Below are 12,267 nucleotides of genomic sequence, written 5' to 3'. Positions count from 1 at the left end.
GCCGCAGGGTTTATTTTGTTATGCTGACATGTGGAGCCGAGTCCAGACATTATTTTAACCATAAAGTGTGCAACTTTTTAATTTTCAGAAGTAAATGACTTATTTTGCATTTTTTCTGATTTTATATGACGGTAGAGAAAATGATAAAAAGCATGTGTGCTATGTAATCTCCTGATGAATAGTTTCATTTCTCTGTGTATTTTTTTGTAGAAAGACTGTATAACTATGTTAAAGGAATTCTGCAAGTTCATAAATGTTTGGACAAAAAAAGGTGTTACTGTTTTATATAGGATAATGTACTAATTCATCAACTAATCTTATTCTCTACCTGTGAAAATATATTTTCTTGTTAAATTTCAAGCAAAATGTGTTATATATGATTGTGCAAATCTGGGAAATGCAATAAACTTTTCAAATGTGTATATATTAAAAAGGATCATTTTAAATTTGTACATATATAATTATGTAAGAAAAATCTAAGAAAGGGTGTATAACAAGCATTAAAATATTAATTGGAATTTCATCTGATATTGAAGTCAATTGTACTGACAATGAGTATTTATTTGTAAAATGTAATAGAAATGAAAGAAAAATATTTTCATATTAAACTTGAAGTTTGAAACATATTCTTTTAGAGGTGTTTCTGTGAATGCCTATTTCTTTTTATCAATTCTCCCTCCATCTTTACCAGTTTCATCTCATTTTTACTCCCTTTACTCTTTATCTCTCTTTTCTCTTGCTATCAAATGCCACCCCCTCTTAAACACTCGAACCAACAAACGCACACGTTTACACATGCGCACATACACACTACACGCCCACACACATTACGCCTCTTCTTTTGTCATCCTCCCTCTCCTTTAAAGGTACTGTGTCCATTTGCAGCGAACATCAAATTCTGTAGAACTTTGCAGGAATTATGAATATGTCACGTATGTCCTCTCTGTGAAATTTAAACGTAACAGTGTCTTAGTATTGAAATTGTGCGAGGAAACCCGTTTACTTTGTAGACTTAACTGTCAGACACTATTAAGTGACTGACTGACTGAGTTCTTTTTTTTCTTTGGTAATAACATTCGATTCGACAACTAACGGTTTCGATTATTTTCCCACGAAAAAGACATTTTCAAGCCCTTTCGTTTTGAGGGAAGTTCTAAATTTGTATTATCTTTCAAATGCCGGTGGAATTTAACCTTTTCATTTTTGGGGCCTGCAATTGGGACACAGTACCTTTAATAAACGCTCCCTGTCTGTATGCCGTTAGAACAGCATGAACTGTCTCTTAGCACCTGATCAAATATTATAGGCCCTACCAATAATTCTTCTAGAGATGTATGGAGAAGAGGAAATTTGAAGTTCCTGTTCATAATGTTAAGGATATGACATTGCGTGGACCTGTATCCGTTTCGAGATATTTCCTCCACCAAAACATTAGGGAATTTTTGATGTTTTTTCTCTTCAAATTTGAAAAAGGAAAAATAATCCAGGTGAAGAAGACTGGAAGAGGGTTTGCCCCCGATGCAGTGTGTTGTGTCACGATGTATAATTGCATTGACTCGGGTTACATATGTTTTGGTCTTGTTCCTGCTTTTTTTCCCCTTCTAAATATCACACCGCTATCTACTTCATAATTTTGATGTCATTGAGAGCTTTGAAGAAACAATTTGGATCACTTTATTTATCTCAATTATGCATTCCATGCCCTCCCCCCCCCTCCCCCAGAAAAAAAATCCTCACGATAAATGTCTGCATATTCAGTCGAATTCACTCAATAGTACGGGGTTAACCTTTGTCGACTTAAACATTTTAATGTCATTTACAGAAAAAGAAAGGTACATAGGCAGTGAGAATAAGAGAGAGAGGGGGGGGGGGGGGGGGCCTGCCTTAGTTGAGTAATGGTACAAAGTTGATTTTTCCTTTCCCCATGCACCCCCGACAGATAACTTACAACGCACAAATACTCCACATAATTATGCAAACAACTCTTGATCGGGCAGCCGATAGGGGGGGGGGGTAGTAAGTAAGTGTCTTCAGGTTTGCTTAAACATTTCGAAATGGCACCTTATCATCAAATGGTGCCCCTGAAACTAGTCAATTGATGATCCAACTTCAGTCTATACAGTGCGTTTTTTGAATTTCAAGGAGAAAATCAAATTTCTAGAAAGTTGAGTTTCTGCCCTTTTATATGACACCTCAATCAGGAAGAATGAGCAAGGAATGACAAAGTTCTGTAGTGCTTGTATTTCCATAATTTTACCAAACGAATTCGTTTTCACTGGGTGCCTGCCGTAGCAACAAACAGAGTTGAAAAAAATACTTAACTCCATTTCGTTGACAATCAGCCGTAGACGAAAGACTTCATGCATGGCTAATTGTCAACGAAACGGAGTTAAGTCTGTTGTCGATTCTGCATGTTGCTACGGCAGGCAGCCAGTGAATACGAATTCGTTTGATAAAAGTATGGAAATGCAAGCACTACTTTAAACAAACAGAACTTTGTCATTCCTTGCTCATTTTTCTTGATTGAGGTGTCATATGAAAGGGCAAAACCTCAACTTTCTGGAAATGTGATTTTCTCTTTAAAATTCAGATACCGTCCACCAAATGACTTTTTGGTTTCCTCTCTTCAAATTCATTTTAACCACTCATGCGTGAAATATGCATCATACGAGTGGCATTAAATGAAAGAAGAGGATCTAAGCTTGCCAAATATGTGTCATTTATTAATTATAAATGTGACTACGTTATGATAAAACAACGATAATTCTCGGTTTCGTTTTTTCTGGGACGCACTGTATGGCCCAAGGAGTCGGGCACTTCCTGGTAACTTTTCCGGTGTCAAGTTGATCTGTACCTTGTGTATGATAACATTGTATTTGAAGAGAGTTGTTGTTGACATACATCTGACCAAGGAGTTATTACATTTGATCTGACATCATGTTCATTGTTCATACGCACCATAAGGCATCATAAGGCTCGTATTAACAAAACACTATACGTTACTTTTCCTTATAACAATGCCTTTCTAAATAAGAGCATGTTCGATGTCTTCAAGTATACCCCCCCAAACAAAAAAAGTAATCTATTTTACACCTCTGTGTATAATTATGATCTAGACCACACAATGTTTAGACGCTATCCCATATTATAAGTACAGAAAACAAAAGAAATTGTGTGCTTCGTGCTTACCTATTTACAACTTTAAATATTTACCTTGGATTTTTGCGTGGATAAAAATATTTTGAATATACGCTTACATTATTGAAATATAATTCCTCTCAGTACAAATGCATATACAAGTTCACGTTTTTATCAACTTTTTGTAATGGACACACACCATGTTGAAGAGAATACAATGTAGTTTCACTGTTCTTTCATGAAATTTCTAATAATGTAGGCTATATTTTAATATATTTTCCATTTATAATTCTCACGAGCAAACAGAACTGAGGATTCATAGATGTCTTCTTAAATATTTTATCCCTTGCCTCTTGTGCTCCAAGGTTGCAAAAGACGCAAAACCATAAAATTGCGATATCGTTTCAAATGCCATGACTGTGAAACGATTTAGAAAATCCGGATTAAGACGGATTCCTTCTATTCTAGACGAAAAACTCAAATTAGCCTATTATTTTTTACCTTTTTAACAATACACGTTGAAACATTTTTATGGTCCAAAGAATGAGTAATAGCATTGTTGATGACAATGCATGATAAAACTAAAATAATAATTAAAGGAGTACCAGTAATTGGTGATACGTAGGAGAGTACATATATATATTTTTTCAAATACAAATTCTGCGTTTCTGATATAAAATTATTATTGTTATATTGTGAATGACGACTTAACGCGTACTCAATAACTCTGCGTAGAAATACAGATTATACTGTTTCGAAAGATAAAGAAATTGTCATTGGATATGGTTATTGAGAAGTGAAATCTAAGCTAAGTCAAAGGATATACGATTAATTCAAAACAGCGTTACATAAATTATGAACAAATATATACTATCATAGCCATGATAGAGCAGACAGCTCGTTACTGATGCTATTTTATGTTCATATCAAAGTAATGAGCAATATTTACAATAATTGTATGAAGATTGTTTACTTGTATTATTATGATACTATTTTCAGAATAATTTATCATGTAAGTGCTTTTGTAAAATTCATTTGTACAATTCAGCCCCCGAGCTTCGATGCATATTACCATTATTATCATAAGACATTATTTATTTTCTAGATTATAAATCGAACATCGTATTTAAGTCATCGATAAGTGCAGCACGATCTTAGAGATTTTCGAGAAAAAAAATCAATATCAATAGCCTTGCGCATCACCGTTAGAACTGAACGAACACTGCAATGACATGTTACATTATTTTAACAAGATTTCTGTAGGCAAACGATAGGCTACTGAAGTTACCCTTTAGTTGATTTCTTGAAAGTCTCTACAAACGTGTTTTAGGTAATACTTTTAGGTTACCAGCAAGCAATCAATGACTGACCTTTAAAGTAAGCAGAGGCTATTCAATTCCTTCTACCTTGCAGAATCGGCATAAAGTAGACAATTGAAATTGTAAAAGATTCATTAGATTACACTTTTTACAGTACAAGGTGTTCTAAAACCCCGTCTTAACCGGAAAATAAAGTCGCGGTGACGTCCAGACGTTGTCCGGATGACATCCTGATAAACGGCCTTTTAAGACGCGCGGAACTCTACCCGGGTAGATGACGTGAGGGCCGTGAAAAAATGTATACATGTACACAGCGCGTGCCAGCTGATCGCAACGAGGCAGGTGCGGTTGTTATGGTAACCTACCCGGGTGAGGTTTTTGCGGATGGCTGGTTATAGGTACTATGTCCCTTTTGCAGCCAATCTCAAATTCTGTAGAACTTTGCAGGAATTATTAATATGTCACGTATGTCCTATATGTGAAATTTGAACGTTAGCAGTGTCCTAATATTCAAATTATGCAAGGAAACCCGTTTACTTGCTAGACTTCACTGTCAGACACTATTGAGTGATTGACTGGCTTTTTTTTCCTTCTTTGGTAATAACATACATAAAATGAGCTGTAAAGGGTACATGAGCATTTGTCTACATCAATAACCCACTTCTTGTGATAGCCAAAATTAAACTGATTAAATATTTGCGCAGCATAAAACGTATGACCATTCGGTACAATGGTCTGAATATCAAGACTATTACTTATTGGCTCTATAGCTCCTATTGAGTCGATTTGACAACTAATAGTCGTTATTTTCCCACTTGAATACATTTTCAAGCCCCACCTTTTTTAGGGAAGTTCTAAATTAGTATTATCTTTCAAATGCCGTTGGAATTTAATCGGTGAGGGGGGGGGGGGGGTGGTAAGAGTACTTTTTTTTTTTTTGGTCTCGAAATTTGATTTTTTTAAATTTTTTTCATTTTTTTATTTAAATATATAATAATAACTAAAGGGGGGGGGGGTTTAACCCCCAACCCCTGTTACACCCACAAATGTAATAACGCTCACAAATGTAATAACACCCACAAATGTAATAACACTTTACCCACAAATGTAATAATTTCACCCACACATGTAATAACCACTTTACCCACAAATGTAATAATTTTGAATCACCCACAAATGTAATAATGACTTTACCCACAAATGTAATAAATTTGAAGTGATATTTTGTCGAATTTGTTCAAAACTAAAACCCTGTACTAAAGCATGGGTAAAGCTAACTACCACCTAGCTAACTACCCCCGGACATCTAACCCCAGTCAACTACCCCCTCCCCGGACATCTACCGCCGGACATCTACCCCCGGACATCTAACCCCATCCAACTACCCCACCCCCTGGACAACTAACTCCCCCTCCAACTACCCCCCCTCCCCCCGGACATCTACCCCCAAGCAAATTAAGGTAGTTGGGGGTAGTTGCCCCGGGGGTAGTTGGATGGGGGTAGATGTCCGGGGGTATTTGACGGGGGGTAGATGTTTGGGGGTAGTTGCCCGGGGATAGGCGTTATTACATTTGTGGGCGTTATTACATTTGTGGGTGTAACAGCCTCCCCCCCCCCCCCTGCGTACGCGCCTGCGTCAGTCTATGTGAGGAGGAAGCTAGGTATTGGCGGTCTACACGTCCTCAGATTGGATTGGAAAACTTTCTGACAAATCTTTCACTCCATCAATATTTATTTGAATAAAAGTATACAAAAATGCATCAAAGGTAACAATGTGGTTTTTTTCTTTTAAATGCTCCTGTTTAGACAGCTGGAGACAAACAGTAATCGAATCATACTTGAACTTGAGTTGTCATCGCAACCATTATGACACAAGTTTGCAAGTGAAAGGGTGACAGTCTACATTTACGTATACACACCTATACCCTTGCCCCTTTCACATTGGATGTCCAGCTAGCCTGTTCTGCGCTATAGCTCAGCTCAGTTTATAAATGAAAATGGTTCCGGAGAAAAACTCACATAATACACAGCCAACTCGTTCTAACCAGGGTCATCCCCCTGTTCTGACTCTTTATAATTCAGTATTATCATCAGTCTCTCGGCGAGGTTATACGAGTGATGCCGAGCTATCCCGAGAGGTTTGCTTGAGTTCACAGGGTTGTGCCATAGCTAGCTCGGGTTCCTCCTTGGCACCAATTCGGCAAAAAGTGGGAGGGGCTTAAGTGGTATAAATACCGAAGCCAATCCGCTCCTCAGACATTCGAAGTCAGCGCGCACTCATCTTCTCATCAAAGATTGCAGATGGTCTTTTACAGAGCTTCACTTCCAAAGTAATGTTTAAAACAACTCTCTTAGCTTCTATCAACTCACTTTTCAAGATGAAGTCGTTCTTTGTAATCACTCTAGTTCTATTTTCATGTCTGTGTCTTGTTGGAGTCACCCAAGCCGTTGCTGTTTCAAAGGAAGGTACGCAAGAGGAAGGTGAGTTTTCCGGGCAGGTTTTATTTATTTTATATATCATTATGCTACTTATCACTGTAAACAAACTTTGATGTCTTGTACACAATTGCCAAAATGGGGTAGATATCCTCTTAAATAACAACATCATTGAGGTTTATTTTGAAAAGTGTTATGGGGATTTTATTTCCCAACCAACGTCATCTTGGCAAGAAATAATAAACTTGATTTAATCGATAACTTTGATCCACAAGAGCATTGTTTGGTGAATCATTTCAAATCTGTCTGTATCAGTTTCGATTGGCTAATCGCAAGTTTCTAGTTTAAGCAAGAGACATAATATTATTGACAATTATAATAAGTTCTTGAACAAAATATATTCTAGTCAGCTGTTTGTATTGTTGATATAGTTGATACTAAGTTACTCATTCTGATTCTACGTAAATGTAAACTTACGTGATCATTATAATTTTCGTTGATACTTTTTCTTCCTTGTTTTATCTGTTATAAGGAATACGGTTGAACTAATAATACATGTATGATAAAGATGATAACATTTACAATATTGTACCAAGTACAAGGTAAACAAGATCTGGGTCAAAATGTTTCCCCAAAATAATCACTTTCTCCCTAAAATGGAAATTATGTTATTACCAGAAATTGTTTTTATTCTCTCGCTCACTCTCTCTCTCTCTCTTTTTTTCTCTCTTGCTCTGTCTCCCTTCACCTAGTCTTGTTCTGCCCCTCTCCTTCTCTTGGTCTCTCTCATCTGCAATACTCTTGTTCTCTCCCTCTCTCTTACACTTTCACCCTCTCCCTCTCATTGTTACCCTTTTACCTCTTCCTCTCTTGATCTGTCTCCTTCTGTCTCTGCCTCTTCCTCTTTCTCTACTCTCTCTCTCCTTTCTCTCTGCATCATCTCAGCTTGTCTCATTTATATGTATAATAACAATTTAATCCGAGAAAATTCAAGGCAATTTCTATCGTTTGGCCATTCACTGCCATGCATACTAATAATCGTTTCTAGATTTAACATCATAGATGTTGGGTTATGGATGGGTACAATGTTAATATCTTACTCATATTTTATATTAAATCAGGACTAAATAAATCACTATGTACATTTTGTAATATTTATAAAAAAAAGTGTTTTGAGCTTTTTTAGTATAAGTAAACAGTTTATTCCTCTATCGAGAACCTGAAGGGGGCGCTGTGCCACTTTCAATTATGGTCATCATTCTAATATCGTCATCATCGTATTCATAAACATAATCGTATTTTGATTATCGGCAACACTTTCATGATCAGTATTCAAAAGAGCATATTTATGCTAGAAATATGGAAGGCATTGATATCAATTGCATCTCTCTCTCTCTCTCTCTCTTGCTCTGTTTCCTTTCTCCTCTCATGTTCTGCCCCTCTCCTTCTCTTGGTCTGTCTCTTCATCTCTCTCTCTCACTTTCTCTCTCTACTCTTTCACCCTCTTTATCTCTGTCTCTTGCCTCCCTCTTACTCTCTTGCTCTGTCTCCGTCTGCTCTACACAATTGAAACTTGACTCATAGATAAACCATAATGGGAATAGTATTTTATAACAAAAGATGAAATTGTGAAAATGCGTTCTTCATTATGTTACACATGAGCATACGTATCACCTAATTCGTCTGAATTACGATTTAAAGTCTAGTTCCAATTATTCTTCCTCGATTTTGTTCGCAGGATATCTCAAGACTGAATAAAGCCATTATCATGAAACTTTCAATGATGACAGATCTTAGTTTAACTTAGAACTGCGTGACTTTTCAAAGACTCAAAGTCATCGTGACGTCATCAAGGCGCCATTTTGTGAAAATCTTCATGACGGAAAAGTATTTCTCATTCATGATTATCACGATTAAGATCAATATCCGTCCGGTCAATTTCAGGTCAATAAACGTGCGCAAATGCGCGCGTGCGCGTTCGTCCGCGCAAAAATTTAAAATGCTCTAAATCATCCCAATTTTTGTTTGCATACGTTTCAGGCCATATGGAGCATTTGACAAAAAATCGCTCTCACGCGCATGCGCGCGCGTTTGTTTGCGCGTTCTAGCATTTTGCAACATAGAATCGCCAAATTTTCTGTGTCATCATATTTGGCATATTTTTCCAAGCATTTTGATGACTTGTTCATCTTTTAATAACGCAATGAGCGTTCGTCAAAGTTGACAGCACGCGCGGATCTGCATTATCTTTATCCACAATGCATGGGCAAAAACATGCCTATACAAAATTCATTTTAACTCTTCAGAATGGATGGGAACTCCCAATATCTCTTCATATTTAGATAGATTATGAGTTGTAAATATGATTTCATGTCTCATTTGACCCTCAATTTACTCATGACGTCATCATAATGGCCTCCGAACTCAAAATTTTAATTTGCATATTATGACGTAAGCATATTTTTAGAAAATTGATTGTATCTCTGTTAATATTGATTTTGTTTCTTTTAAATGTTGATATGTTTTAGCTGAGACAATTTTCTACAAATACAGTTTCCACAATTTTTCATTTTGTCAAAAGCATCATGGCGTATTTTTGCGATTAAAGGTTCATGTCAATTTTTCACATTTTGCGTGTATTTTCTATAGGACATGACTTTTTCTCAAAAGTGGAATCTACAATCCTGTCTTTCGCGAGCAATATCTCCATTGTTTTAGCTTTGTTTTCGCTAAGCTTCGAGCATGTTGTAGCTGAGACAACAAACTATCTCTGAATTGCACTTTGTTGTTCAATCAGATGCCGGGATCATGCTTACCTCGAATAACGAATGAAAACTCAAATGCTCTGAACCCAAATGCAAGAAAGATCAGATATGATGATAAGTATTATAAATTGACAGCAGGCTTTCATTAAACAAAATAACATCCCATATAAACTTTATCCATTTTGTATCACTCAATGAGACGGGATACCATAAACAAGGAATGCGAATGTAGTCAAGATTGTAATCATCATAAGGAAGAGAATATCATGAGGTTTGTTTGTAATATTAAAGCATGTCCTTGAGTTTGAGTCGATAATAAAAGGGAAAGCCGAAGAAAAAGAAAAACGGTCGTATTCTACACCTTTTTCAAGCTTATTGCATGAAAAAACAGCATTTTTTAAGTTTATCACATTGGAAGGTTGCGTTTAGGAGAGCCATTACTTTGAACATCGTATTCCAGACCATAATTGATCGCAAGTTTCGCGAGAATATTGAGGCCCGATTTGATGACGTCGTGGGGTGAAGTAAGTGCAAACCCGGAAGTATCGGTCGTTGGACAGAGCTGATAGATAACTAGCTTACCGGAGTGATTGTCTCGTCGAAATTAACTCGATGAGAGCGAAATGTTGAATTTTTTATTTGTAAATATCCCACGACCCATCTGGTCTGAATAACACAAAGTATGAGATATTTAATTACTTACTACTTTAATTCTCATGTAAATCTTTCTTTTTATCCTTCTGCCATCTTTACTTTCTATCTTTTTTTTTGGTTATTCTTTGTTTTCATATTTCAATTATCTTCTCTTCTTATCTCTCTTCATGTATTTCTTCGTTGTTGTTATTGCATCATTTTCTCTTTATATCTTTACTTATGTTATTCTTTGTTTTTACCCTTCAAGTATCTTCTCTTTCTGTCTTTCCTTATGTATTTCTTTGTTTTCGTCCTTCTATCATCTTCTCTTTCTATATATCTTTCTATATTTCTGTGTTTTTCTCATGTTATCTTAATATGATTTTCCTTTATGTTATTCTTCAGTTTCAACTTCTTTCATCTTCTCTCCCCATCAGAATACGATTTTCAAAGTAGCCATTATCCTAAACACAACCTTCTAAAGTGATAAACTAGACGCTGTTGTGTTTTTCATGCACTAAGCTTGAAGAGGGTGTACATTTAATAATAGTACATTTATAATAATAGTACATTTATAAAGCGCAGAAACTATCCAACATTAGGTATATATTCTACTGCGCTACAAGAGCTCCTGATATGCTTAGATTTACGGTACAGTTAATTAAAAAGAAGTGTTTTCAGTTTTGACTTAAAGACGTTTACAGATGGTGATTTCCTGACTTCAAATGGCAAGTTATTCCAGAGTTTTGGGGCTGCACAAGCAAATGCTCGATCACCTAGCGTTATTTTTGTTTTGATAGATGGGATCTGTAGCAACAAAGTATCTCGGGAACTGCGCAAGTTGCGATTGTGTTGATTAGGTTTAAAATTCAACAGTTCTTTGATATAAGTGGGAGCTTGACCAAGAAGTGCTTTATATACAATCAGCAAGATTTTGAATGTTATTCTCTGGCGTACTGGTAACCAATGTAGATTTCTCAAAATTGGGGTGATCCATGTGAATTTAGAACAACCACAGATCAGCCTTGCACAGGTGTTTTGAACCCGTTGCAATCTCACTATTTGACAGTCAGGGATCCCATACAGTAGACCATTACAATAGTCCAGCTTATTGGTAATACATGCATGTACAATGTCTTTCGTAATGTCCTTATCTAAATATTTACGAATACGTCTGAGATTATAGATCATGTAGTATGCTGATTTACAGACATTTGTGATGTGCTCTCTCATATTCAAATTCGAGTCGAACTGTACTCCAAGATTTCTTGCACTAACAGATGGTTCTATTACAGAGTCTCCAATTGATACACTGTTCAAGTTGATTTTGGATGTCTGTTTAGGTGTGCCAATGATAATTAATTCAGTTTTACCATCATTAAGCATGAGCCTATTTTGCAACATCCATCCACGTACATAGTCAACACATGTTTCTAGGAGTGAGACACATCGCTCTTTAGCATGTTCATCAGGTCTGAATGATACGTACAGCTGTGTGTCATCTGCATAGCAGTGGCATGATATCTCGGGGAAATTTGTTCGAACATTTGAAATGAGATTAGCAGTGTACAGAGTAAATAACAAAGGACCCAGCCGAGAACCTTGTGGAACTCCGAAAGGCACTGGCAAATCATCAGAGATCACATCGTCTATTTTGACCTTCTGATATCTATTCGCCAAATACGACTCTATCCATTCAAGAACACTACCATCTATACTAAAACAGGTCTTTAAAGTTTCTAATAAGCAAGAATGATCTATGGTGTCGAATGCACTACTTAGATCTAATAACAGTAAAAGAGAGACTTTCTGGGAATCCATAGCCATCAATAGATCACTCTTTATTCTTAGCAGTGCAGTTTCAGTACTATGGAATTGTCTATATGCAGACTGAGTACATGGCAAAAGTGAGTTGTTATTGAGGTGATCCATAATTTGCTGGGTAGCAGCACCCTCAACCAACTTCGATATATATT

General features: G+C 36.4%; 1 protein-coding gene across 1 annotated transcript in view; it reads left to right on the top strand.

Moving 5' to 3' along the window:
- The first annotated feature begins 6,709 nt into the window (after positions 1-6,709).
- LOC585784 overlaps positions 6,710-12,267 on the top strand; it is a 54,738-nt gene continuing 49,180 nt past the window's right edge. Inside the window, exon 1 of the mRNA XM_030991935.1 lies at positions 6,710-6,938. Coding sequence (XP_030847795.1) covers positions 6,791-6,938 — 148 coding nt within the window. The 5' untranslated portion in view covers positions 6,710-6,790. The remainder of the gene's footprint in view (positions 6,939-12,267) is intronic.

The sequence above is a fragment of the Strongylocentrotus purpuratus genome, unplaced genomic scaffold (assembly GCF_000002235.5).
Source record: "Strongylocentrotus purpuratus isolate Spur 01 unplaced genomic scaffold, Spur_5.0 spur5_scaffold_2, whole genome shotgun sequence".
NCBI classification, from domain to species: Eukaryota; Metazoa; Echinodermata; class Echinoidea; order Camarodonta; family Strongylocentrotidae; genus Strongylocentrotus; species Strongylocentrotus purpuratus.
The sequence above is the reverse complement of the archived record's forward strand: the minus strand, read 5'-3'. Positions and strand labels throughout refer to the sequence as shown.